This window comes from Typopeltis vanoorti, chromosome 9, assembly GCF_054136105.1.
Source record: "Typopeltis vanoorti isolate ZY-2024b chromosome 9, IOZ_Tvanoo_1.0, whole genome shotgun sequence".
In the NCBI taxonomy this organism is placed as follows: domain Eukaryota; kingdom Metazoa; phylum Arthropoda; class Arachnida; order Uropygi; family Thelyphonidae; genus Typopeltis; species Typopeltis vanoorti.
In genome coordinates, this window is record NC_143557.1 from 100,892,776 (window position 1) to 100,920,205 (window position 27,430).

Genomic DNA, 27,430 nt, shown 5'->3' on the forward strand with positions numbered 1-27,430 from the left:
GATTAGAAATCAACTAGCAACTTATTTTTTGTTTAAGAACATCGTAGTGACAAACATGTCGGATCCAAAGTATGGGTTAAGACGAAATAGGATCCAACACAAGGGTGTGAGGGCAACATTTTTTGCTTGGAGAATGGTGAATGAGTGGAATAGGTTACCAAAGTCAATTGTGAGTGCTCTGTGGTGAATGAGTTAACAAAGTATGATAGGTAGTGTAAATGATGGTTAGTGTTTGGTGAATCTTAGTGGCTCTCCTGCTACAAGCCTACAGACTCCATTAAGGTAAACATATATATAGTAAGCATGTTTACTGAAATTATGTAATACTCTTAAGCATTAGTAAACTAATTTCATCTGGTATGATTTTACATGCACTTCATCTACAAGATTTTAAACTTTATTAATCATCATCATCAAATTCCTGCCATGTACCCTCAAGGGGTGTACAGGACTACATGAAAAAAAGTACATCATTACTAACTTCCTATCTACAATTTTCCTCCAAATCAGTCTATTACTTGTCCAACATTATCAGATCTTATATTTCTATTGTCTAAGGCACTTTGTACCATATCAATCCACCTATATCTTCGTCTTCCTCTGGGACGTTTTGCTCCCAACTCGGCAGAGAACACTTGTTTTGCTAATCTTTCTTCGCCCATTCTGTTTAAGTGACCATATCACCTGAGATTAGCTCTGCTAACGCATTCCTGGATGCTGACAATGTCAAGTTCTTTCCTAATATCCTCGTTTTTAATATGATATTGCCATTGATGCCATCTGTTCACGCCTATAATCTTTCTCAGGACTCTCATATCTGCAGTCTCTAGTCTTTGGTCAAGTGTTTTACTTCTGACCCAGCTCTCAGATCCATAAGTTAAAACTGGTTTGAACACCGTCTTTTATACAGCTAATATAGTGTTCTGACTAATTTGTCTCTTATTCCATATGAATTTATTCAATTGACTTCCCACCATACCAGTTTTGCTGATTCTGCTGTCTATTTCTATATTTAATTTACCATGTTCACTAAAAATCGTGTTTAAGTAGCTGAAATGTTTTACATGTTCCACAGGTTCTCCATTCACAACACAGTTGACATTTTCAATGATTCTGCCTATTTTCATCGTCTTTGTCTTTTTATTGCTGACCTTCATACCATATCTATTACAACAGCTATTCATTTTAGTCAGAGAATCTTGCAGACTTGTAGCGGTTTTATTTAGAAGTATAACATCATCCGCATAAAGCAAAGAGCTGACATTAACATCTCCAATTTTGATATCAGGTTTAATACCACATTCCTTCATAATGTGATCCATATAGATAATGAATAACAGAGGGGATAATGTACATCCTTGTCTCACACCAGATTTAACATTAAACCATCTTCCTGTACTTCCGTCAATTCTAATTGCTGACTTACAACTCAAATAAAGACGAAGTATTGCTTGATATAATGCCCCATTGACACCATATAACTGTAGCGTATTGAATAGCTTCTCTCTTGGCACCTTGTCATATGCCTTTTCCAAATCGACAAAACTTAAATACAGATCTTTGTTATATTTCCATGCTTTCTTGACTTTGTCTTAAAGTGAAGATCTGATCCTGACAGCCTCTATTTGAACTGAATCCAGCTTGTTCTTCGCCAAGCTTTTCTTCCACAATTTTTCTCAATTATTTCTCAAGTAAACTTACATAGATCAGATCTTGCCAGGAACACTCAGTAGCGATATACCTCTGTAATTCTCACATTGTTTTATTTCCCTTTTTTATATATGGGTACTATTAGAGCTCTACTCCAATCATCGGAAATTCGTCCCTCTGTCCAGGCTTTCTGAACTATGCAGTGCAGCCACTGTGAGACTCTTATACAACCATACTTCAGCATTTCTGGTCGAATATCATCTACTCCTGCTGCCTTTCCACATTTCAAGCCTTTGATGGCTTTTTCTACTTCAAGTATGGATATGTATTCCTGACTGCATGCCTGGTCAGTGTTTTTTGCCACTGTGCTGTCATCATTGCTTGTTTCATTTAGCAGGTTTTTCAAAGTAATTACTCCATACTTCATGGATATCTTTTTCTCCTGTTTTCATGTCACCTTTATCATCTCTAACTCTTTTTACAGCACTCTTTTCTCCATTTCTAAGCTTCTTCAACAACCTAGAGAATATCTTACCACCTTCTTGATATTTATTTTCTATGTTCTTGCCAAAGTCCTCCCATGACTTTTGTTTAGCTAGTTTTACGCAGTGTTTTGCATTCTTACATTTGTCTCTGTATTCTCTAAGAGCACAAGCTGACTTATTTGCCAGGAACTTTTGATATGCTTTCTTCTTTTCCTTCACTGCATCTTTAACTTCCTGTGTCTACCATGGAGTTCTAATTTTTCTATCCTTGCAGACAACTTCACCACATGCCTCTCTAGCTGAATCAATCAGGGCTTTCTTCAAGGCTTGCCACTGAATCTCCAAGGTTTGATTCCTGTTCTCAAACACTTTCATTTTCTTTTCAATAATCTTTCTGTATTTTAGTCTACAGTTCACATCTGAGAGCAGCTGAACTTTTATTTGCTTTAAAACTTTCTTACATGTTATTCTTTTCAATACGAAATTCAATTTTATCCTGCTCAGGACTAAATAGTGATCCCTTCCAATTTCAAATCCTCTATACATTCTGGTCTACTGCACCAGGGAGAAAACATCACTATCAACAATAACATAGTCAATGAGACTTTTCTTATTCCTTGCCTCTTCTCTCCATGTTTATGTTGGAACATTGTGTTAGTAATAACCAGTCCATGTCCTGAGCAGAAATCCAACAGATATTTGCCATTATTATTAGCTTTGCTCTTTTCTCCAAATTTTTCCAAAATATTTTTGTATGTCTCACAATCATTTCCTACTCTGCTATTTAGATCCCCAACAAGGACCAACTTTTCCCTTTTCATTGTCTCAGTTGCTTTTTCTAAAGGCTGAAAAAATTCCTCCACTTCTACCTTAGTAGAACCTTCTGTGGGACCATAGGCACAAATAAGTCTCATTGTCCAGTTCCCCCATTCTCATATTTGCCCACATTACTCTACTTGAGACTGCCTGCCATTCAAGAAGATTAGCCTCGTATTTTTGTTGTATACTATGGCTACTCCTTCTTTTCCTTGACTGTCATTGCCTGAATATAAAATTTTGTATTTATTGTTCAAGAAGACCTCACCAGTTTTTTGTCTTTTTTGTTTCAGTCACCCCTATTATGTCGATCTGGTACTTATCTAATTCCTCACTAGCTCCATTTCTTTGCCATTCAGGCTTCTTATGTTGATAGTACTGATCTTTAACTCTGGTGATGTTGAGTTGGGGTGTGTTTTCAGATTTGTTCCAGTAGCTAACTTTTCGTTGTTCACCCTGGTTTCCTGGCTAAAACAACCAGCCTTGTTTAACCAGGTGACGCCCCAGCCGGCATGAAATTTTGTCATGTTGTACCATCATTTTTTATTTTGGTTTAACCAATAGGAATACAATTTGGTCGGCTAAATCCCAAATCGCCAGGCCATCCTCGTTCGTTCAGTATCCAAGTAGATACCAAACAGGGTGCACCACGAGAAGGTGAGGATTGGACATTAGGTCAGAAGCCCTGGTCCGTTCTCCGCATTCCTTTAAAGGCTATGTGGAGGTCTCCTCTCAGTTATACAGCTTGACAGCTCCAAGTGATGAAAGACAAAAATTAATAGTTTGCAATTTATTTTACCACAGTTATCATTATATTTTTAGAGTAAGTAAAATATGCTTTTTTTTTTTTTTTTTTTAAATTACACTTGATTTTTCTACTACTTTATAAACTTACCTTCTCTAATAAAGCACTAGAGACTCCTTTAAGAATACCATTATTTATTTTACCAGAGGATGCAGACACTATTTTTCTCTCTGATGTACAATTCAAATGCATACTGGCAACACTTTTGAGGGCTTGTTCAACCTAATTTTTTTTTTTTTTTTTAATCAAATGAAAGAACAATCAAAATAATAATACAATTCTTAACGGAAATGTAATAATTACTTGAATTAAAAAATAATTATATACTGTAATTGGGAGTTTATTATGTATATGTTGTGTAAGAATTATCATGACTTGTTAGATTACATCAGAGGTAGAGAAAAATTCTGAACTTAACCAACTAACTGCATTATATAAAATACCACAAATTTTTTGCTATTGTATGAAATGTAAAAAAGTTTCACAGAAGAGCATGATCAACTGACCTGCCACTTGAGTTCAATGGAAAAGATGTCCGGAATGAAGAACAATTCCAAATATCAAGTAAAAAAAGTCTGTTTTAAGGAGATGAATAGTCAAAATATTCATTTTTGGATGCAGTACAAAAATCTTGTGAGAAATGACATCAGAGAGGGTGCAGCATCATGTTCTTCCAGTCCTCTTTGTTGGCAGCTCTTCTTTTTGTTTCAGCACAGTCACGTGATTCTGTCCATGATCTTATATCATCAAACTGCATTCTTCTTTTATTTTTACCTCTTGATCCTTTTCCCATAATCTTTCCTTCTAAAACTATTAGTGTCTCCTCTGTCCTGCTAATCACCTCAATACATGTCCTGCCAGTCTCACCTTTCTTTGGATCATTTCTTGCAATAAAGATTTCTGTGTTTTTATTATCTGTAGTACCTCTGCATTTGTCACATGCTCTGCCCATGAGATTTTCAGGACTCTTCTGTAGCACCACATTTCAAAGGCCTCTATCTGCAATTAGAATGGTATCATCAGCACATCTAAGATTGTTGTATTTTATACCACTGATTCCTATATTTTGTTTTTCAATCTTTTTCATCACTGTCTCATTGTAAATATATAAATTTGGTGAAAGGATGCAACCCTGTCTAATTCCTCCTTTTATTTTCACTTCTTAAGTCTCAGAGTTAAACAGCTGTTTGGAGTAAATATTTTTTATGTTTCTGTACATGATCTTCGAAGTCTAATTTTTCTAGAATATTAAACAGTTTATTGTGTTTGACTTGATTGAAGGCTTTCTGAAAGTCTATGAAGCAGATGCTCCTGTTCCTTTCAAGTGATCTTTCTAGTAATATTTTTAGTTCCAGGATAGCATTAATGGTTCGCATTCCTCTTCTGAAGCAGCCTTTCTGTTGTTCACGTAGTTTAACAGTTCTATTAGTTCACACAGTTCTATAATCCTCACGATTTTGGGCATTATTTTTTCCTTTGGAATTGGTATGCAGAGTGATGATGTAAAAGACTCAGGTAATTCTATTGTTTTATAGATGTGCTGAATAGTGTCCACTAAGTAGATGTTATTGTAACCAGTCAATGCTTTTAGCAGTTCTGAAGGGATGTTATCACTAGCAGGTGATTTATTATTAGGAAGATTCTTTATTATGTGTCGTATCTCATTTTTTAGGTAGAGTGGTATCTGTTGTTGCACATAACCTAAAGTGTCATAAATTGTCGATCATGTTCTCTTCATCATCGTAGAGATTTGATAAATATTCCATCCATCTCTCATATCTTTTCATTATCAATGATTATGTTTCCATCTTTGTACTCTATGTTGTTAGACTGAGTACGTTTTGCTTTTCCATTAAGTTCTTTCACTTTCAGAATGCTTCTCTGGTTTTGTTCTTTTTTTTGTAACACTTCTATCTCGGCACACTGGTTATTTATCCATCCTTCTTTCAATCTCTTGCATAATTGTTTGATTCTCTTATCCATTGATTATATCTTAATCTTTCTTCTTCATTTGCTCTTCTTTTCCATGTTTTTTCGATAAGGTTAATTACTACTTCTTGCATTATACATGTTTTTTTTTTTTTCCTTCATGTTTACTGATGTGGTTCTCAGCAGAAGTTATGATAGCTGTTTGTAGTTTGTTCAATTGAGAAGGTTCACTTTCATTTTGTAACTGTTCTGAAACATTTTCATTAAATTTTGATTTTACTGTTGCATTTTGTAGCATCTGTAAATCCCATTTATAGGTTTGTTTCCTTTAAATTTTTATTGATTTCAGATGAACATTTATCATCGTTAGAACTATCTATGATCATATCCACAGTCAGCACTTGGCATAACCTTTGAGTTTCGTATTCCATTGAAGTAACGCTTCCTGATCACAATATAGTCTAATTGATTTTTGTATCTTCCATCAGGACTTTCCCAGGTATATCTTGCTGTTGGTTTTTGTTCAAAATAAGTGTTAGTTATGATGAGATTGTGTTTGTTACAGAAATAAACTAATTTTTGTCCTCTCTCTCTCATTCTGAATTCCAAGTCCAAATGATCCCACGTGTAGATATTTTTTCTGATCCAACTTTTGCATTCCAGGCGCCTATAACACAAATAACTCTATTTTACTTGCCTCCAGCTACTTTTATACACCACATCTATTTCATAATACATGTTATTGGCATCTACTTCTTCAATCTGTTCTGTAGGAGCATATATCTCTGGGCTTGGAATTCACTAGAAATGCAATTACTCTGATTTTTTAATTACATAAGTAATTTTTTCACTAATTTTCTTCTCCACAATGAATATTACACCTCTCCTTGATATTTCTCCACCCAAAGTATATAATTTACGCATCATATCATTTGGAAGTTTCAACTCAAAGTCCGACAAATCCTTTAAGAAGGTTTCACTTATTCACAATATAGTAATATTCAGTCTCTCCATTTCTTTCATCACATTAGCCAATTTCCCAGGTTTATTCAAACCTCTTACATTCCAAATAGCAATCTTCAAGCAATTTCTGCATTGAGCTTCTTTACAGCAGTCACTGACTGACGATGACGGAGGGTCTGGTACATCATCCTGACACCACCATTCCAGGCATATTGAGACCATATGCCATACATGTGACCTGAGCTTTATTTCTTTTCTGTTGAGACATGGTATGAGATATGACATATCCCACTTACATACAATTCAAACTAGCAGCAACCAACAAGAGATTTCTATACCTCACTCTTCATCATGATGGAAATGTAGTTGTTTCAGTTCCTAGATCTCTGAGCTTATTATATTAAGAAAGTACTTAGTTTTATTTTATATATATATATAAAGTAGGAAACCAGAACAATATATTAATAATTACTTTAATCAAAATCATGTCTCATTCTAATTATATGACTTTTTTCAGATGTAAAATGAAAACCAGCAGACAAAGCAACAGTAAAAGATTAACAAGGTGACAACCGTTATACAGTTATACAGGAATCCAATGAATTCAAAAATATTTCTAGTTATGCACCGCATTGCTGAGCATGCTGTGCATATTTATGCATTCACATTTATGTGTTTGGCATCAATGCCATTTCTAAGGATTCCCAAATTCTTATCTTGGTTATATTATAGTAATGGTGTAATAGTTCAGACCTCATTCTATAAGACTTGAGGTCTCACATGCCGAGGCACCTTGTGGGTCAGTTGAAGAAAGTACATGTGATGACAGAGCTGAGGCCTCACTTTTCGCGTATTCAAAATCTCTGATATGTTCTTTAATGCACTGTTCAGAAAATTTTACTGTTTGTCCATAGTATTATGTCCTGCACTTGCACAATATTTGGTAAACACCTCAGTATTTTAGGGTCATGTAAAGATTTTATAGATCAGAATAGTGATATGTAAAATAGACCTTGTCCTGATAAAGGGAGTGAATACTGTTTTGATTTTAATGTTCTCTAAGGATTTTTGTGAGCTTTATGGAAACAGAACTAATATATGGAAGAGTAATAATAAAACTTTTGATTTCTCTCTCACTGGAAGTACCTCGAATGGTGTGTTGATTAGAAGTCTTGAAATAATGCATTCATTGGAGCCATTTTCTAGAAAGTTTTTTTTTCTATTTATTTTATTTTAGAAATTGGAGTTCCTCAGCTAGCTCATCCTTGTCAGTAATGAGGCTTGTCACTAGGCTCTTGCTTCTAATGTTGAAATAATGCCTATTTTTTGAGGTCTGTAATGATGGGAAGAGGCATCTAGATATCTGTCAGTGCATGTAGGTTTTCGAAATATAAAGACTTTTAATTTACAGATTCTTTACTTAGTCAAAGATCCAGAAATAGAAGTGAACCATTAGATTCTAACTCATAGGTAAAGTTTATCTTAGGATGTTTGCTGTTGAGGTACTCACAGAAATTCAAAAGTGAAGGTAGTCCATGGTCCCTGACTAAGAATATGCCATTGACATATTTTTTCCATAATTTGGATTTTAGATGGTATTTTTCTAGGACATTTTTTTCAATTTCGAATGTTTCCATATATATATATATATATATATATATATATATATACTAAAACCAGAAGAAAAATGAGCCCACAGACAATCCTCTTCAATAACTCAACATACAAAACAGTTCTGTTTGTATGTTAAGTTATTGTATCAGAGGAGATATGTTTAAATAGTGCCATGATTTTTTTGAGAATTAATCTTGTAGCAGGATGAGGAGTTCCTCAGTCGTAACATTAGTAAACAGATTGATTATATCGAAACTTGCCAAAACGTGAAAATAGTACCAACGGTAAAAATTTTCCGTTGGTACTATTTTCACAATTGGATCGAATTCAGACTTTCTCTTCAAAATCAAAGATTTTTTAGTACCTACTTCCATAACATCGTATTTTTTTCCATAATAGTACTGTTTATGTGTCCGTTGCAGTTTAAGTAGTGGTGCTAATTTAAATTGTTCAATGATTGTGACAGCTTCTTCTATCCTTTCGCGAGTCCACAAAGGTTTTTCTTTTTCATGCCGCTTGTTCAAAAACTTCCTGACAGTTTCATTGAACTGTTGTTCGGATACAAATTCAGTCAGAGTTTGATTTTTTTTCTATATCTGAACTCATTTTTCTACGGTAGGTACTTGATAAAACTCGAAATATAGAAAACAATAATAAAAATGCGCGCAACCTTCCTCGCGTAATGTTTGGCCGGCACGGACGCCAGAGGGGAGCTTGTATCCACGAAAAATGTTTAGAATTTCACTAAAATACCTTTTTGTTTTTAAAAATATCAGCTTAAATGACTATTGTTGTATTAACTATTCTACATTTAATAATGCATGGTTTACTAAATAAATACTTTAACATCTAAACAATATTATTTCATCTTTTCACCAGTTAAGGGATTTGATCAAATCACTAAAACAGTTAAGGAATTTGATCAAATCACTTACTTTCTTCAGGGAAATCACCCCACAGAGTTGTTATTTTAACATCTTCCGTGAATTGATCATATCCCTTAGGGATTTGATCAAATTCCTATTTTCATCATTTTCCTGCGACATATACATACAAATATACAAGGACAAGCTGAGTTACATTTCATGCAGTAAGCTAAAGAAACAATGATTTGATCACTGGTTATTATACTGGCATGACCTCTAGTGAAAAAAAAAAAAAATACAGATAAAATAAAAAATTAATTAAACATTTAGAAACTACATCAAAACTAAATTCTATTTAGCTTCGATGTAGTTTCTGTAATGTAACATTTTAAGATAACATGGGAGAAACATTCTTTCATATTGGTAGTTTTCCTACAGTAACAATGATATCCTATTTTTTAACATAACAGTTGTTATATTAGATTTAAGATTCTGGATTATCTACAGTCCTGTTTATAGTTAGCTCTTAGGAAGAAAGGTTCTATGGGAAGAATATGTGCCTTCCATATGTTTGGGATTTTTAGACCCATATTATTGTTCAGATTGGGGTGGTTGATAAGAATCTCATAAGCTTCCTTAAATTTGCATTCATACCATGTTTTGGTGTGATGTAAACCATTGGTGCCTTTCCAGTCAATTCTATGTAAAGTGTTCAGGGCATAATCAGAAAGGCCAGCTTCACCATAGTTATTATATTTAATGTATCGTTTATGTTCCTTTTGCATGATAGGAACTGTGCATCCTGTTTCCCCTATGTATAGTAGATTATTAGAGGTACAATAAATATGGTATACTCCAGGATGGGCCAGCGAAGGGAGTGGGTCTTTGGATGAGCTTTTTAATTTTGCAGGAGGTTTAAAGATGGCATTGAGGTTGTATTTCTGTAGTATTCTGTTTATTTTATCTGATGTCCCTTTAATGTAAGGAATGGTTATAGTTTTATTGTAGTCTGGTTTATCTTTGTTTTTTATTGAGGTCTTGTAGAGAATTTTGTTAATGGTGATTTGGCTGTAACCATTTCATAGAAAAGTATTGCTGATAACTTTAAATTCATCTTTCAATGCTTGTTCATTGGAGCAGATGTTCAAAGCAATGTTTTATAGAGTATTAACGACACCTAGTTTTTGTGTTGGGTGGGAATTTGTGTATATATTGGAAGGGGACAAATCGTTTGATGCTGTTGGTGCCCTCTCCCTCGATGAGTCTTTGGACTCCCTGGAGGTATCAAAAAAAAAAAAAAAAAAAGGCCAGTACGTGTCGGTTTCCGGTAAACAGTGAACGAAAGACTGCCAGAAGGAAGATGTGTGACAAGTGTATCTAGAAATGGAAGTGTGTTCTGTTTTTCAATCTTAATTGTGAACTGTATGCATTTTGTTGTTTGTTTAGGTGGCTAAGGAACTTGTCTAGTTTCTGGCGGCCATGGGGCCAGATCGCGAACACATTGTCAATGTATCTAAGCCAGACTTTGGGTTTTAAAGGAGAGGAATCTAAAGTGTGTTGCTCAAAATGTTCCATATGAAAGTTAGCAATAGGAGGGATATATCTCCCTCCTATATCAGAAATACATAACACTTCATAAACATAATCAAAGACACTACATTAGAAAAAGATGATTTATTAGTCAGTTTTGATGTCTGCCCTCTTTACGAATGTCCCAATCAATGACACAATCCTTCTTTTAAAAGAACAAATTCCCACCAGATATCACGGCGCTCTTTGTGCATGTATTACGTTCTGGTTATTTTGTATGGCAAAATGCTTTCCACCTACAAAAAGAAGGCACAGCCATGGGCTCGCCATTAAGAGTGCTGTAAAAGGAGTTAGAGATGCTAAAGTTGACATGTAAACAGAAGAAAAAGATATCCTTGAAGTATGGAGTAATTACTTTGAAAAATTGCTAAATGAAACAAGCAGTGATAGCAGAGTGGTAAAAAACACTGACCAGCCATGCAGTCAGGAATACATATCCATACTTGAAGTAGAAAAAGCCATCAAAGGTTTGAAATGTGGAAAGGCAGCAGGAATACATGATATTCGACCAGAAATGTCCAAGTATGCTGGTATAAAAGTCTTACAGTGGCTGCACTGCATAGTTCAGAAGGCCTGGACAGAGGGACGAATCCCCGATGAATGGAGTAGAGCTCTCATCGTATATAAAAAGGGAAATAAAACTGAACGTGAGAATTACAGAGGTATTTCCCTACTTGTTCCTGGTAAGATTTAGTCAAGTATACTTGAGAAACGGTTGAGAAGAATTGTGGAAGAAATGCTTGGTGAAGAACAAGCTGGATTCAGGCCAAATAGAGGCTGTTAGGATCAGATCTTCACTTTATGACAAATAGTAGAGAAATCATGGGAATATAACAAAGATCTGTATTTAAGTTTTGTAGATCTGGAAAAGGCATATGACAAGGTGCAAAGAGAGAAGCTATTCAATATGCTACAGTTATATGGTGTTGATGGGTATTATATCAAGTAATACCTAGTCTGTATTTGAGTTGTAAGTCGACAGTTAGAATTGAAGGAAGTAGAGGAAGATGGTTTAATGTTAAATCTGGTGTGAGACAAGGATGTACATTACCCCCTCTGTTATTCATTATCTATATGGATCACATTATGAAGGAAAGTGGTATTAAACATGATATCAGAATTGGAGATGTTAATGTCAGCTCTTTGCTTTATGCGGACGATGTTATACTTATCAATAAATCCACAACAAGTCTGCAAGATTCCCTGACTAAATTGAATAACTGCTATAATAGATATGGTATGAAGGTCAGCAATAAAGTGACAAAGACAATGAAAATAGGCAGAATCATTGAAAATGTCAACTGCGTTGTGAATGGAGAACCTGTGAAACAAGTAAAACATTTCAGCTACTTAGGCATGATTTTTAGTGAAAATGGTAATTTAAATATGGAAATAGACAATAGAATCAACAAAGCTAGTATGGTAGGAAGTCAATTGAATAAATTCATATGGAATAAGAGAGAAATTAGTCGGAACACTAAATTAGCTGTATACAAGACAGTGTTCAAACTAGTTTTAACTTATGGATCTGAGAGCTGGGTTAGAAGTAAAACACTTGACCAAAGACTAGAGCCCACAGATATGAGAGTCCTGAGAAAGATTAGAGGCGAGAACAGATGGCATCAATAGGAATATCATATAAAAAATGAGGATATTAGGAAAGAACTTGACATTGTCAGCATTCAGGAATGCATTAGCAGAGCTAATCTCAGGTGGTATGGTCATTTAAACATAATGGGAGAGGAAAGATTAGCAAAACAAGTGTTCTCTGCCAGGTTGGCAGGAAAACGACCCAGAGGAAGACCAAGATATATGTGGATTGATACGATAGAAATATAAGATCTGATAATGTTGGAGTAAAATTTTCCTCCAAATCAGTAACAGACTGATTTGGAGGAAAATTGTAGATAGGAAGTTAGTAATGACTTCCTATCTACAATAATGACACCCCTTGAGGGTACATGGCAGGAATTTGATGACGGTCATGCCAGTAGAATAACCGGTGATCAAATCATTGTTTCTTTAGCTTACTGTGTGAAATGTAACTCACCTTGTCCTTGTATATATTCTAGATGATGACCTTGATATGAAGGTTGAAATGTCCGGAAATTAAAAATAGTTATTTATAATATGGTTGTAAAGTCTATAATTCCCGAAATGAGTGTAACTTTTTATGTAGTACTATCATAATATCCTGTACACCCTCTGAGGGTAACATATCAGGAATTTGATGATGACAATGATATGGCTTTGCTAAATCATTGTTCTTCTGGAGTACAGCAATCCCTCGATTAATGCGTCATTTGTTTTTCGATACCCAAATTCGATTAGTGTGCCTATATACATCTTAAAACTAAATGTTACAGATTTAAAAAATTTTCTATCTATACATTTTTATGGCTAACTATTTTAAAAAAAATCACTCACCAGAATGAAACAATTTTGTTACCAATTTAAAACATTTTCCAAAGTTATTTTTAATGGCATAATACACTACTTCCATGTAACAGTATGTATACTATGTTCCAAATTTTTACTGCCAAAATTTATGTTGTCTGCTATAGTACGCTCACAGATTCGAAACCCTTTGACACTTCTGTGCATGTCACAAAAAGCAGAATCCATTCTGATAATAGGGTCATCTATCCGGGATGTTTATTATTACACATCGGAAAATTAACTGCTCTTTTATGATCATTGTAGTTTTTAAAGTGGTAACTATTTTGCTTGTATAAGAGTTGGGAAATTTTATCTATAAAGCACGCGATTTCGCATGTTGGTGACCAATTCGTACATCCTTCATTTCTTTCTCCCCTTCAATGATAATGTCCAAGAGTTAATAAAATCTTGGACGTTATCTCATTCTAAAGAACTGAGTGATTCCGACTGCTAAATTTAGATGCACAGCGGGAAGATCCCAAAGAATATGAAAAAAATTTAACCACTGACAGTCAGCCAAAAGACATTTCACAGAAACAATTTGAAAATATTTTTTGTACAATCGAAGTTTTTAAGCAGCAATGATTAGAGGCTGACCCTGATGAAGAGAGAAGCAGTAAAATTTGCAGACAGGTAGAAGAGGCAATAGGGCCATACCGTCGGTTGGCTTTATGGTTTTTCCTTTAAATAGGCACTGAGACATACCCTTAATTCTTTTATAAAAAAATTAAGGTTCAAAAAAGAAATTTAAAAAACGAATTATACTTTTCCCCATAGGTTATTATATTCGATTAGTGCATTTTCGATTAATGCGCCTGTTTTAAAGAATGCATTAGGCACACTAATCGAGGGATTGCTGTATTACCTTTTTTTGTTAAGAATTTCATTACTGTATCAATTCTTATTATATTAATTTTTTTTATGTTAGTAATTTATTCCAAAATTTTAATATGAAATTTTGAATGTAAGATTGTATTCCTAAGAAGACCATAAAATGTTTGGTAAAATGACCAAAAGAAAAACCAAGAATAAAATGTATAGATATTTTTTCAAGAATGGAGAAGTTTTTTTTTTTTTTAAATAATAACTATGAGGACTTTTTATTACCTAAATAAATAACCAAGCAGGTTAAACTTGTAAAATTCTACAACTTGTAAACTCAAGTTGTAGAAGTTTACTAATTTAAACGGAATGTTACTTTAACGTGTCACTTTTTTGGGGCTAACTTCTTCAGGGGAGATCAGAAAAAAACAAAAAATCTGAAATGCTTTAGACAGCTGTTATTTCACAAAGTGAAAGATACTGAATAGACAGTTCAGTCATGTATCATTAGGCATAACATGCAAAACCTGTACATTGTTAAGTAAATCTGCCTTTGACTGCATAACAGTAGTCTTGAATGTTAAATACACTAATTAATGACTTCCAAAAGTCAAGAAGTATAACTTCTTGGTTTCTATTTAATGTGCTGTGTGAGCAAATTATCTTAGATGACTCCTTGAACATTCTGGCAAAACATATTTTCTTAGAAGAAATCATAAGGAATTAAAATTAGAAGAAAATCAGTGAAATTCTACTTCTTGACATCTGGAAGTCATTAATATGCAACATTCAATCATGGAGACTGTGCTTACCAATCTACAGTTCGATGTTCTGCATCTGCTTCTTTCTTCTATTTTATTTTTAATGTTGTCTACATTGTTTTTTTTTTCTTTTCTTTCTTACAGATTTCAAAAGCTTCTCCCATTATGACTCTCATACACCTTTCTGCAGGGACAAGAGATCTTATATATCCCAAGTCACCTATTGTGATTCGCTCACATGGCACATTAAATAAAAACCAAGGAATTATACTTCATGACGTCTGGAAATCATTAATCAGTATAAACATTCAAGACTTCTGTTATGCCAGCAATCATATACAAGGTTTACACAACATTATATATAGGCTTCACTGAAATAACAGCTGTGTAAAGCATTTGAGCCCCCCCCCCCACATATAGCATTTTCATGAAGATGCAAAACATATCAAAGTAACATTCAGTTTAAATCAGCAAAATTCTTTGATTTTAACCTGCTCAATTACTATTTATTTATCAATAACACAGTAAAAACATACTGCAATATTCAAACATGAGAATCAAGGATCAATTTGGGCTGTCGAGCCATAAGGAAAAACAATTTTTCTTAGAATTTCAGTGGGTAATTTTGAATGTCAGTGGATTATTGTTATTACTCATAATAAATGACAGAAAAATAGCTTACTTTTTCTCCAACTTTTCCTCTTACTTTATCTAGAACATCTTGTGCTGTGCTATATTTCTGATTATCTGGAGGCTCAGGTAAATCAGAAGGCAAAATATCTGCAACTGTATCTAGTGGAAATCGAGGGTGCCATCGAACCAGTTCATCCGTATGAACATAAATTGGTGGAGTCAAATTGGCCAAGAAAGTCTAAAAACAGTCGATTTTTTTTCAGTAAGAAAAGGTACATTTATAAAGACAGTTAATAACTACTTTTTTATACAATATATTTCAAATAATCAAAAAATTAAGTAAGCTTTTTAATTACCTCATGGTGTGTCTTTACAATTTCAATAAGATTATTAGAAAATATAGCTCTTCTTTCCAGAAGGTAAGAAGGTGGTACAATTTGGAAAGAATCCTTATGTGACAAATTTTTCTGATTGGAAACATTAGAAGTTGCTGATAATGATGATGTTCTGGTTTCAGTACCAACTTTCCTACCCAGGAACCCTTAGAGGGAAAAAGTAATTAAATGTTTAATTACATTTCAAAATATTAGGAGTAAGTATAAAAGAATTAAATATGCAAGTCACTTCAAATGAATATTATATTGTGTATAGAGGTTTCTATAAATGTCACACTAACATAATAAATGTCAAAATAGCTGCAAAAATTATAAAGCATAAATACATCTTGTAATATATTGATAACTGATATTGAAAATTTATTAACACTGAACTTCTGAAAATTCAGAAGTCATACAAATGAAAATATAATGCAAAAGCGATGCAACAAGAATTTAGAACAATACAAGTGATAACAGCAGATAGTAAAAGTAATTATGACATACATTATAAAAAATATCCTACAATTACTGTTAAAGTGATAGAGATTAATAGTTTAGGGAAAAGACTTAATAAAGAACAGAAACTCTTAAAGTAACAGTACAAAGTATGTAACTAAGGGCTGTAGTCATTCTGGTTATTATAAAAATACAAATTATATGTGCTACAAAAACTATAAAATTAAACGAGGGGTCTATATAGTTCAGTGAAGTGGCAGTTGCTCTTCTGCACAAAGATGCCTGAAGATAGACTTAAGTTCAAGTCTAGTCGCCAACTGGAGGAACTTTTTCTAAGCCTTTCTTCAACTGGTTTCCATGTTAGTTGATCTCTGGCACGGGCAAGCGGATTTTTTCTCCTATAAACTAGGATTTTTCATCCCGTAATCGACATAACAGGGGGTGACTGAAACAAAAAAGACAAAAAACTGGTGATGTCTTCTTGAACAATAAATACAAAATGTTATATTCAGGCAATGACAATCAAGGAAAAGAAGGAGTAGCCATAGTATACAACACAAAATACGAGGCTAATCTTCTTGAATGGCAGGCAGTCTCAAGTAGAGTAATGTGGGCAAATATGAGAATGGGGGAACTGGACAATGAGACTTATTTGTGCCTATGGTCCCACAGAAGGTTCTACTAAGGTAGAAGTGGAGGAATTTTTTGATGCTTTAGAAAAAGCAACTGACACAATGAAAAAGGAAACGTTGGTCCTTGTTGGGCATCTGAACAGCAGAATAGGAAATGATTGTCAGACATACAAAAATATTTTGGGAAAATTTGGAATAATGGCAAATAATTGTTGGATTTCTGCTCAGGACATGGACTGGTTATTACTAACACCATGTTCCAACATAAAAATGTGCACAAATTCACATGGAGAGAAGAGGCAAGGAATAAGAAAAGTCTCATTGACATGTTATTGTTGATAGTGATGTTTACTCCCTGGTGCAGGACACCAGAGTGTACAGAATTCTACCCATTTTTAATAGAATTTTAATTCTATTAAAAATGGGTAGAAAACCACACCTTAAATAGTTCAGACCTAATGGTGAGTTTTGATATCACCTCGTTTTTCACTAATGTACCACTGATTGAAACACTTAACTTACTAAATGCACAATTTCTCCCAGATATATTTCAGCTATTTAAATTCACAGTACAGGCAGGTTATTTTACTTGGAGAGGGAAAATATACAAACAATTAGATGGGACAGCTATGGGTTTGCCCCTTTCTCCCCCCCCCCCCAGCCAATTTCTACATAGAACATCTGGAAAATTTAGCTATCAACACAGCCACTCTCAAATGTAGTCTCTGGCTACGCTATGTTGATGATGTGTTTGCTATTTGGCCACATGGCCCAGACACACTGAATACATTTTTAGTGCATCTAAATAGCCAGCACCCTAAAATCCACTTTACAATGGAACTAGAAGTCAATGACTGCCTACCCTTCCTGGACACACTGATCACACGTCTTCGAGAAGGTTCATTATCATTTTCGGTTTATAGAAAACCCACACATACTGGAAGATACTTACACAAACAATCACACCATCACCCTTCTCAACAATATGGTGTCTTAAAAACACTAACCCACAGAGCTAGAGCAATCTGTTCTAATGACATTGCTCTCGCTGCTGAACTTTCTCACTTATGACACACCTTCTTAACCAACGGTAATAATCCCCATAAAATAGATAACATACTAAATGCTACCCAGAAATCCCCTCAATCTACCAGAGAAGACTACAACAAAACTATCATCATCCCTTACATTAAAGGCACATCTGAAAAGATATCTAGGGTGCTTAACAAACACCAACTACGCACAGTATTTAAACCTTATGTAAAATTAGCAACTCTCATCCGTTCACCTAAGGACAAATGCACTCCTTTATCACATCCAGGAGTCTATGAAGTACCCTGTTCTTGCCATCAAGCCTACTACGGACAGACAGGAAGAACTGTGGACATCCTCAGTGAACACAAAAAATATATCTGTCACTTTCGCTATGGCAAGTTGGGTCAGGCAGACCATGCTTTGGATACCCCCTGCACACAGGATCAATTGGAAAGAAACAAAAGTAATGCACAGAAGCTTCTACAAGTCAGAGAGATTGTTCCTGGAATCAATAGAAGCCTTAAAACATACTCCAAACCTTAACAAGTATGGCTGTATAAATCTACCAAAGATTTGGGAGACAGTCATCTTCAGAACAAATTAATATTTATTACTTTTATTTTACTTCATTTTTTTAAACTTTCTAAGACTATCATTTGGACTACTATTTCAAAACTTTGAATTTTTTTTTTTTAAACCTAGATGGCGCCATATCAGGACTTTAGTCTTGTGTTGCATGCTACAATTACTTTTACTAGCCCCACCGTTACACCGGATTGTGGTTGTTTTGCATCTGTAACAAACTTTGTGTTGTGTGCTCTGAAGATGCTGGATATAATACCAGCAAAATATTAGCTTTTAAGTTAATACATAGTTATTTTCTTATCCACCTGTGTTCATATCAAACCATGAAATCTATTACAAAAAAGAGTGTACAGAGGATTTGAAATTGGAAGCGATCACTATTTAGTCTTGAGCAGGATAAAATTGAATTTCATATTGAAAAAAAATAACATGTAAGAAAGTTTTAAAGCCAATAAAAGTTGAGCAGCTCTCGGATGCGAACTGTAGACTAACATATACAAAGATTATCAAAGAAAAAATGAAAGAGTTTGAACAGGAACCAAACCTTGGAGATTCAGTGGCAAGCCTTGAAGAAAACCCTGATTGATTCAGCCAGAGAGCGTGTGGTGAAGTTGTCTGCAAGGATAGAAAAATCAGAACTCCATGGTGGACACAGGAAGTTAAAGAGGCAGTGAAGAAAAAGAAGAAAGCATATCAAAAGTTCCTGGCAAATAAGTCAGCTTGTGCTCTTAGAGAATACAGAGACAAATGTAAGAATGCAAAACACTGCGTAAAACTAGCTAAACAAAAGTCATGGGAGGACTTTGGCAAGAACATAGAAAATAAATATCAAGAAGGTGGTAAGATATTCTCTAGGTTGTTGAAGAAGCTTAGAAATGGAGAAAAGAGTGCTGTAAAAAGAGTTAGAGATCATAAAGGTGACATGAAAACAGGAGAAAAAGATATCCATGAAGTATGGAGTAATTACTTTGAAAAACCTGCTAAATGAAACAAGCAATGATGACAGCACAGTGGCAAAAAACACTGACCAGGCATGCAGTCAGGAATACATATCCATACTTGAAGTAGAAAAAGCCATCAAAGGCTTGAAATGTGGAAAGGCAGCAGGAGTAGATGATATTCGACTAGAAGTGCTGAAATATGGTGGTATAAAAGTCTTACAGTGGCTGCACTGCATAGTTCAGAAAGCCTGGGCAGAGGGATGAATTCCCGATGATTGGAGTAGAGCTCTAATAGTGCCCATATATAAAAAAGGGAAATAAAACTAAATGTGAGAATTACAGAGGTATTTCATTACTGAGTGTTCCTGGCAAGATCTATGCAAGTATACTTAAGAAAGGGTTGAGAAGAATTGTGGAAGAAAAGCGTGGTGAAGAACAAGCTGGATTCAGGCCAAATAGGGGCTGTCAGGATCAGATCTTCACTTTACTACAAATAGTCGAGAAAGCATGGGTATATAACAAAGATCTGTATTTAAGTTTTGTTGATCTGGAAAAGGCATATGACAAGGTGCCAAGATAGAAGCTATTCAATACGCTACAATTATATGGTGTCAACTGGGCATTATATCAAGCAATACCTAGTCTGTATTTGAGTTGTAAGTCAGCAGTTAGAATTGAAGGATGTACAGGAAGATGGTTTAATGTGAAGTCTGGTGTGAGACATGGATGTACCTTATCCCGTCTGTTATTCATTATCTATATGGATCACATTATGAAGGAAAGTGGTATTAAACACGATATCATAAATGGAGTTGTTAATGTCAGCTCTTTGCTTTATGCGGACGATTATACTTCTGAATAAATCCACTACAAGTTTGCAAGATTCCCTGACTAAATTGAATAACTGTTGTAATAGATATGGTATGAAGGTAAGCATTAAAAAGACAAAGACAATGAAAATAGGTAGAATTGTTGAAAATGTCAAGTGTGTTGTGAACGGGGAACCTGTGGAACAAGTAAAACATTTCAGCTACCTAGGCACGATTTTTAGTGAAGATGGTAAATTAAATATGGAAATAGACAACAGAATCAACAAAGCTGGTATGGTAGGAAGTCAACTGAATAAATTCATATGGAATAAGAGAGAAATCTCTAGAGCCTGTGTAGCTCAGTGGATGTGGCATTTGCACATCCACTGAGCTACACACTGAGAAACAAGTCTTCCCGAAGGAAGACTTGTTTCGAGTCTAGTTAGCGATTAGATGAAATTTTTCTAAGCCTTTTTTCAACCGGTTCCCGAGTTAATCGATCTCTGGCACGGGCAAGCGGGTTTCTGCTCCCGGAAACTCGGGTTTTTCGTCCCGTAAACTCAAGAAAATCGACCGTAGAACCCACATTATTTCAGACATTAAATATATTGTTAGGGTTAGGGACCACGAGATGGCGGCACATTTGAGCCGTCTCTCTTCACTGTGTACTGCTTAATTAGTGATAGCCTTGGGCCATCTATCTCTGATTGGTACCAGTGGAGATTGAACTGCCCACTCAGTCTCCAAAAGTTAGATAGGGCTAAATGGCCTCGCCTACTCCTCGTATACGGGAATAAAAAGGCGTTAGCTGATTTTTTAAGAGAGAAATTAGTCAAAACACTAAATTAGCTGTGTACAAGACAGCATTCAAACCAGTTTTAACTTATGGATCTAGAGTTGGGTCAGAAGTAAAACACTTGACCACAGACTGCAGATATGAGAATGCTGAGAAAGATTAGGGGGATGAACAGATGGCATCAATGGCAATATCATATTAAAAACGAGGATATTAGGAAAGAACTTGACATTGTCAGCATCCAGGAATTTCGTTAGCAGAGCTAATCTCAAGGTGGTATGGTTATTTAAACAGAATGGGAGAGGAAAGATTAGCAAAACAAGTGTTCTTCTCTGTCAGGTTTGTAGATAAAAGACTCAGAGGAAGCCCAAGATATAGGTGGATATAAGATATCTGATAATGTTTGAGTCTCGACAGGTAACAGACTGATTTGGAGGAAAATTGTAGATAGGAAGTTAGTAATGATGTAATTTTTCATGTAGTACTATCATATCCTGTACACCCCCCTCGAGGGTATATATCAGGAATTTGATAATGATATAAATGATCATGGGTAGCATTACTGTAAATGGATGCTGGCCAGCTGCAGCTCCTATATTAACAGGTGCAACAGAAGTGTAGGAATGAAAAAATCCTTGATGCCATCCTAGCTCTGGATGGTATCAAGGATTTTAGGTGCACCATCCCAAACCTTGTTAGGAGACAGCCTTGAGGCACTCCAGTCTTGGTGGTGAAGCTCGAAGAGAGGGAGCCATTTACCATGACTTGCAGAGAACGACCAGAGGGAAAGCTGGGTACCCAATTACAGAGGGGTGGCAGACTGAAGGATGGGAATTTGTTCAGTAGCCTTCAATGAAACATATGCTCAAAAGTTTTGGAAATATCAAGGACAACAGCACAAATTTCTCTGAATCTTTTCATGGTACATGCCCAGCGGTAGGTGATCTAAGCTAAGTATAGGCAGAATATGAAGCTGAAGTTCTTGATGCAAGCCAAATTTTTGGTTAAACCAGTGTTTGGAAAATATCCGGTAGTGGATCTTGAATGGCAAAATCTGTAGTGGCGGTCACTGATTAATTTCTGGGCCAATTTGTAGTGAAGGAGTTGGCTACTGATGACTTTTCCATTATTTTGGAGAGGAGCATGGCAATTGGTCAGTAATTTGACAGTAGACTTCTACCACCCTTTTTTTGGAATAGGATGGATATGAGATTGCTTCCATGTATTGGGATAAGTACCAGATATGTATAATAAATTATAGAGACAATATAGGATGGGTGCTAACTCTGGAGCACAATGATTGAGAACAACTGAGGAGATGCCATCAGGACCAGAAGACTTTTTTCGAAGAACTACAAGTATACGGTGCTTGGATACTGGTATAGCAGGAGGTAATTTCCCTTAGTCATCTATCACGGCTCTCTTCTATCACCTACTCTCTCCTGTACATAAATGACCTCACAATAACCACTAATCCTATCTACAGATTTGCAGACAATAGTACTCTCCATTCATCCTACTCATTTGACAAACCAAGCAGTACTCTGACACCCCAGGCTACAAGATCGATGTACTATCCTTGAATGGGGCAAGGACAACTTGTTATGTTCAATGCCACTGAAATACAGTCTTGCCTTTTTCTCGCACAAAAGAGATCCCAGCTCACCTATCCTTACCATGAGTAATACACAAATCAGACAATCAGATCTCTTTGCTTGGACTAATGTTTACCTCCCATCTTACCTTGCATAAAGACATTACATCAATAGCCTCCTCAACATCTAAGAAACTTGGCATTCTCTTTTGTTCAAGAGCCTATTTTAAGAGCCAACTCTTCACTATACACAAAAAACTCAAGGAGTTTGAGAAAAAGAGTGATGCTAGGAGGTCAGCTTAATCTTTGGATGAAGTAATAGTGGTGCCATCAGGATGAGACAGAGGCAAAGTGCAGAACAGAGGTAGGTGCATTCAACAGCCTAAGCAAGAAACCAGAAGGCATGGCTTCCATTTGGACAGGAGGAGATTTCTGCTGGCAGCCTTTATGAAATCAGATTTGGATCTTTGCATATGCCATGTGCTTTGGTATAGGCAGAGTATGAAGCTGAAGTTCTTGATGCAAGCCACATTTTCGGCTAAACCAGAGCTTGGAAAAAAAAATCCAGAGTGAAACAGTGTGACTGTCTAGATCTCTTTCATGTCCTTCTACATCTATGTACAAAATATTTTTCTGGTATTGGAACATACAATTCCTGAAATGCAAATTTGGTAGCTTATTCCATATCTTAAGCTAAAAACACGTATGTTGACAGCAGGCTTCCCTGTTAAATCTTGAACTGCAAAATAAACTATGATTTCATAAAAGTTCCTACTGTGGAGCTAATGGTTTTAATCAATCAATGATTAAAGCCACGGATAGGACAGTATTTGTAATTACCGAACCTAGTTTAATCCAAATTATTCCCTCATCCATTCTCATTTTTTTTTTTAAATGTAAAAGGATGCTAATATCAAATGAAATATAAATATAATACTTCTTCTTTCTAATCAACAGGAATGTTTGTGGTGAGGTATAACAAAGTAGCAAGAAGTCAATAAACCATTCAATTGTTATTATAGTTCAAAAATGTTGCATTATTCTAAATAAAATATCTTACCTTTATACAACTCCTGATTATCTTGGTAGGTAAAGCTGAAGTTTATAACTAGCTGATAATTAGATGATCCTTTATTGCATACGAACATAGGAAATCCTTTCTCTTGAGAAAAGTTATATGCAAATGGAAAAACTGTTTTGATCTGTCCTAACTTCACTTTGTCAAATGATCTATAATAAATAAGTTTTTCTTTTAAGATTTCTAAAATGAAAAATAATTTTACTAAATGCCAAAAATCAAACTTTTAGTGTAATTTCACTGCTTTTAAAAATGAAGCACAAAAAATTATTTACTGAAGACTTCAAAAACTCTGAACTCAAGATATAAATATCCTCTCTGTTCTTAAACTGCAGAAAGCTTTTATAATTAGTTATATCCAGTACTTAACAAACATGCTCACCCACTCATAAGTGGTGACCTGATTTTGCCAGCTGGCAAGTAGATACAAACTGAACAAAATAGAACATTTTTTATTTGATAAAAAAACTTTCTAAACAAAATCTTTTTAACTTGAAGAAAACATAGATGCAGCACCACTAATCATTTTATGGAACCCTACTTACTTAATGGGACATATCATTAAAAAAAAGGGAAGGATCTTGGGTAAGTATAATTATACATTTTTTGCATAATTTGTCGAAACCTAGTTATATCTATATTTGCAAGCACACATACAGTCATCTGTTGCTATAAAAAGATATAGTTATAACAAAACATCAAAAAGTCTTGACCAAAGCTCCTAAGCCTATAAAGAAAATTCACTATGACCAACTATTCCTGTGATCTATGTGCATTTTTCCTACCATGAATGTTGAACATACAATGAAATACTATTTGAGATTCTTAACAATGAATTAAAAATGTGTTCCAGTACATGAAGACTATTTTTAATGTCCTGCAGTCGCCAAAACATTTCGCAATGATAGCCATGTTAAATAACTACTCATCCCAGAGGATGCCAATCACAATGTTGAGAATAAATTCTTAATTACATAAAAAAAAAACACTATCTACCTATACATTTTGTGTTTAAGTCTACAGTTCACAAAATCTCCTTTGAAGCATTTTATTTATTTATTTATTTTTTTCCCCCCATGACTATTTTGAACATCATTCCCTCAATGTTGCAATATCTATTGAAAAATTCCTTTCTTAAATTAAAATCTTTTATGCCTATTACCTTTAATATTCAATATAACCTATTAGGATGATGGTAGTGGTATATGTGTGTGGGGGGAGGGGGGAATAGGAGTACAATGTCGCCAGCTCTGAATTTGTTTTCTTCTAGGCTTGATAATCCAGAGATTAAACATCTTAATTATTATTATTATTGTTCCAGGCAACTCCAAGGAATCGACAGACTCATCGAGGGAGGCCCTAACATCATGTCAAGAACAACTATTCGACATTCACACAGTATCTATCATACCTTGCCTTGAACTCATTCACGGTCGTAACACCCACAACAGACTCTGGAAGCTTATTCCACTCATTCACTACTCTCCAAGTAAAAAAACCTAGCTCTAACACCCTTGTCAACCACGCTCTTGCCCAGCTTCCATGTATGGCCCCTAGTCCTTCCACCACCAGTCATATTTTCAAAAATATCTTCTGGATCAATCTTATAGAAACCCTTCAGAAATTTGAATGTCTCAATCATATCACCCCTCCTTCGCCTATCAACCAATTTCTGCAAACCACAAATCTTCAACCTATTCTCATAAGGTTCATTCCATAGACCTGCTATCATCTTGGTCACTCGTCTCTGGATCCTCTCCACTTCCTCCTCATCACGAAGAAACCCTGGTGCCCGTAACTGGGCACAGTAGTCCAGATGGGGTCTTATCAAGGCTCGATACAGTGGAACAACAAATTGTTTGTCTCTGCATGTTAAAGTATTTTTCAGAAGCAAAGTGATTTGGTGAGCTGTTTTAGTCACTTTTGCAATGGGCAACTCCAAGGAATCGACAGACTCATCTAGTGAGGCCCTAACATCATGTCAAGAACAACTATTCGACATTCACACAGTATCTATCATACCATGTCTTGAACTCATTCACGGTCGTAGCACCCACACCAGACTCTGGAAGCTTATTCCACTCATTCACTACTCTCCAAGTAATTTGTCAACCTAAACTTCAATTCCCTACCCACCAACACTCCCAAATCCCTGGCCTCATAAATCTCCTGGAGTACGGTTCCACCAATGCAATATACTGCTGCTATTCTTTTCACCCCAAAGTGCATAACCTTACAATTTGGCACATTAAATTGACATCCATTTTTCCTAGCCCATTCCTCCCAACTATCCAAAATCATCCTGTGCACTCATAATTGCTCCACCCAACTTTGCATCATCAGCAAACAAGTGAACACTTCCTCTCAAATCCTTACCTATATCATTGATGAACAAATTGAGAAGCAGTAGTCCAAGAACAGAGCCCTGTGGCACTCCACTAGTCACAAGCCGTCTTTAAGACCCCACTCCTGAATAAACCACTCTCTAGTATCTCTCCTTCAACCACCCTCCTATCCATCTCGCCAACCCTATATCTATCCCCATCTGCTCCAGTTTACTGATTAGGGTTCTATGTGGTATCCTATCAAAAGCCTTGGCAAGGTCCAGTAGTATTACTGTAAACCCATTACCCCTATCCAGTTCAGCCGTCACTGTGTTATAAAACGTGAGCAAGTTACTGAGGCATGATCTATTCTTCACAAAACCATGTTGTCCCCCATACAATATCCCATTTTCATCTATCCAATCCTGTATTCTTTTCTTGACTAATTTCTCTAAGACCTTGACAATGATTCCTGATATGCTAATCGGTCAGTAATTTACGACAGCAGTCTTGGAACCACCCTTATGCAGTGGAACCATTTTCCCCTCTTTCCACCCCCTCGGGACTAACCCAGACCCGAGACTCAAATTAAACAAAATGGTCAAGGGTACTGACAATTCTTTAGCTGCTTCTCGTACAACACGAGCTGGTATACCATCCAATTCCACAGATGTATTGACATTGAGGTTATGCAATAGACTACTCACCCCCACTTCATTCACCACAATTCCCGTATAATCTACTGGTACATTCGTTTTTGCAATGTCACCACCTGGATGATATATTCTTGCAGAGTGCTCACTCAGTAACTCAACTATATCAACTGATTCAGTTACCTCCCTACCATCGGCATTCTTTAAAATCATTCTGCCATGTACATTTTTCCTTTTACTTGCTACATATCTAAAAAACTGTTTAGGATTCTCTTTAGCCTGCATGGCCAATGTTCTTTTGTAATCCTTTTTTGCTTTTCTTACCACACTCGTTACCCTTCTGGCCTGCGCTTTATACCGTTCGTGTGCCTGCCGGTCACCTTTCTCCTTAAATTCCCTCCATAGTTGTTTCTTTTTTTGCAGCTCACGCTTAATGGTGTTATTCATCCATTTAACCCCTAGTTGATTTATTATTCGGACTCTAGGTATACAGTTAGCCATTGCTTCATGCAAACACTTCTTAACTACCTCCCATGCACTATCGACTTCTAGTCCTTGCAGTTGTACATGTCATGGCACTGAACCAATCAAACTCCTAAGCTTGTCATACTTTCCAGCCCGATAATTCCACATGTACCCTGTCTTAATTGAAAATTCTACACCTTTAGCCACCTCCCAAGTCAAGACCCTATGATCACTCTCACCGATTGGGGGCAATGTGGTCACATTTGTTACAGCCAAATCCTCAGATGTAATTACTATGTCAAGCACTCTGAC

General features: G+C 35.6%; 1 protein-coding gene across 1 annotated transcript in view; it reads right to left on the reverse strand.

The window, feature by feature from the left end:
- Positions 1-27,430, reverse strand: part of dup (chromatin licensing and DNA replication factor double parked) — a 94,531-nt gene that overhangs the window by 31,673 nt on the left and 35,428 nt on the right. The window contains exons 5-8 of the mRNA XM_090398439.1: positions 23,659-23,828; positions 15,730-15,914; positions 15,423-15,611; positions 3,847-3,978 (exon numbers count right to left, since the gene is read on the reverse strand). Of these exons, the coding sequence (XP_090254565.1) occupies positions 3,847-3,978; positions 15,423-15,611; positions 15,730-15,914; positions 23,659-23,828 (676 nt within the window). The remainder of the gene's footprint in view (positions 1-3,846; positions 3,979-15,422; positions 15,612-15,729; positions 15,915-23,658; positions 23,829-27,430) is intronic.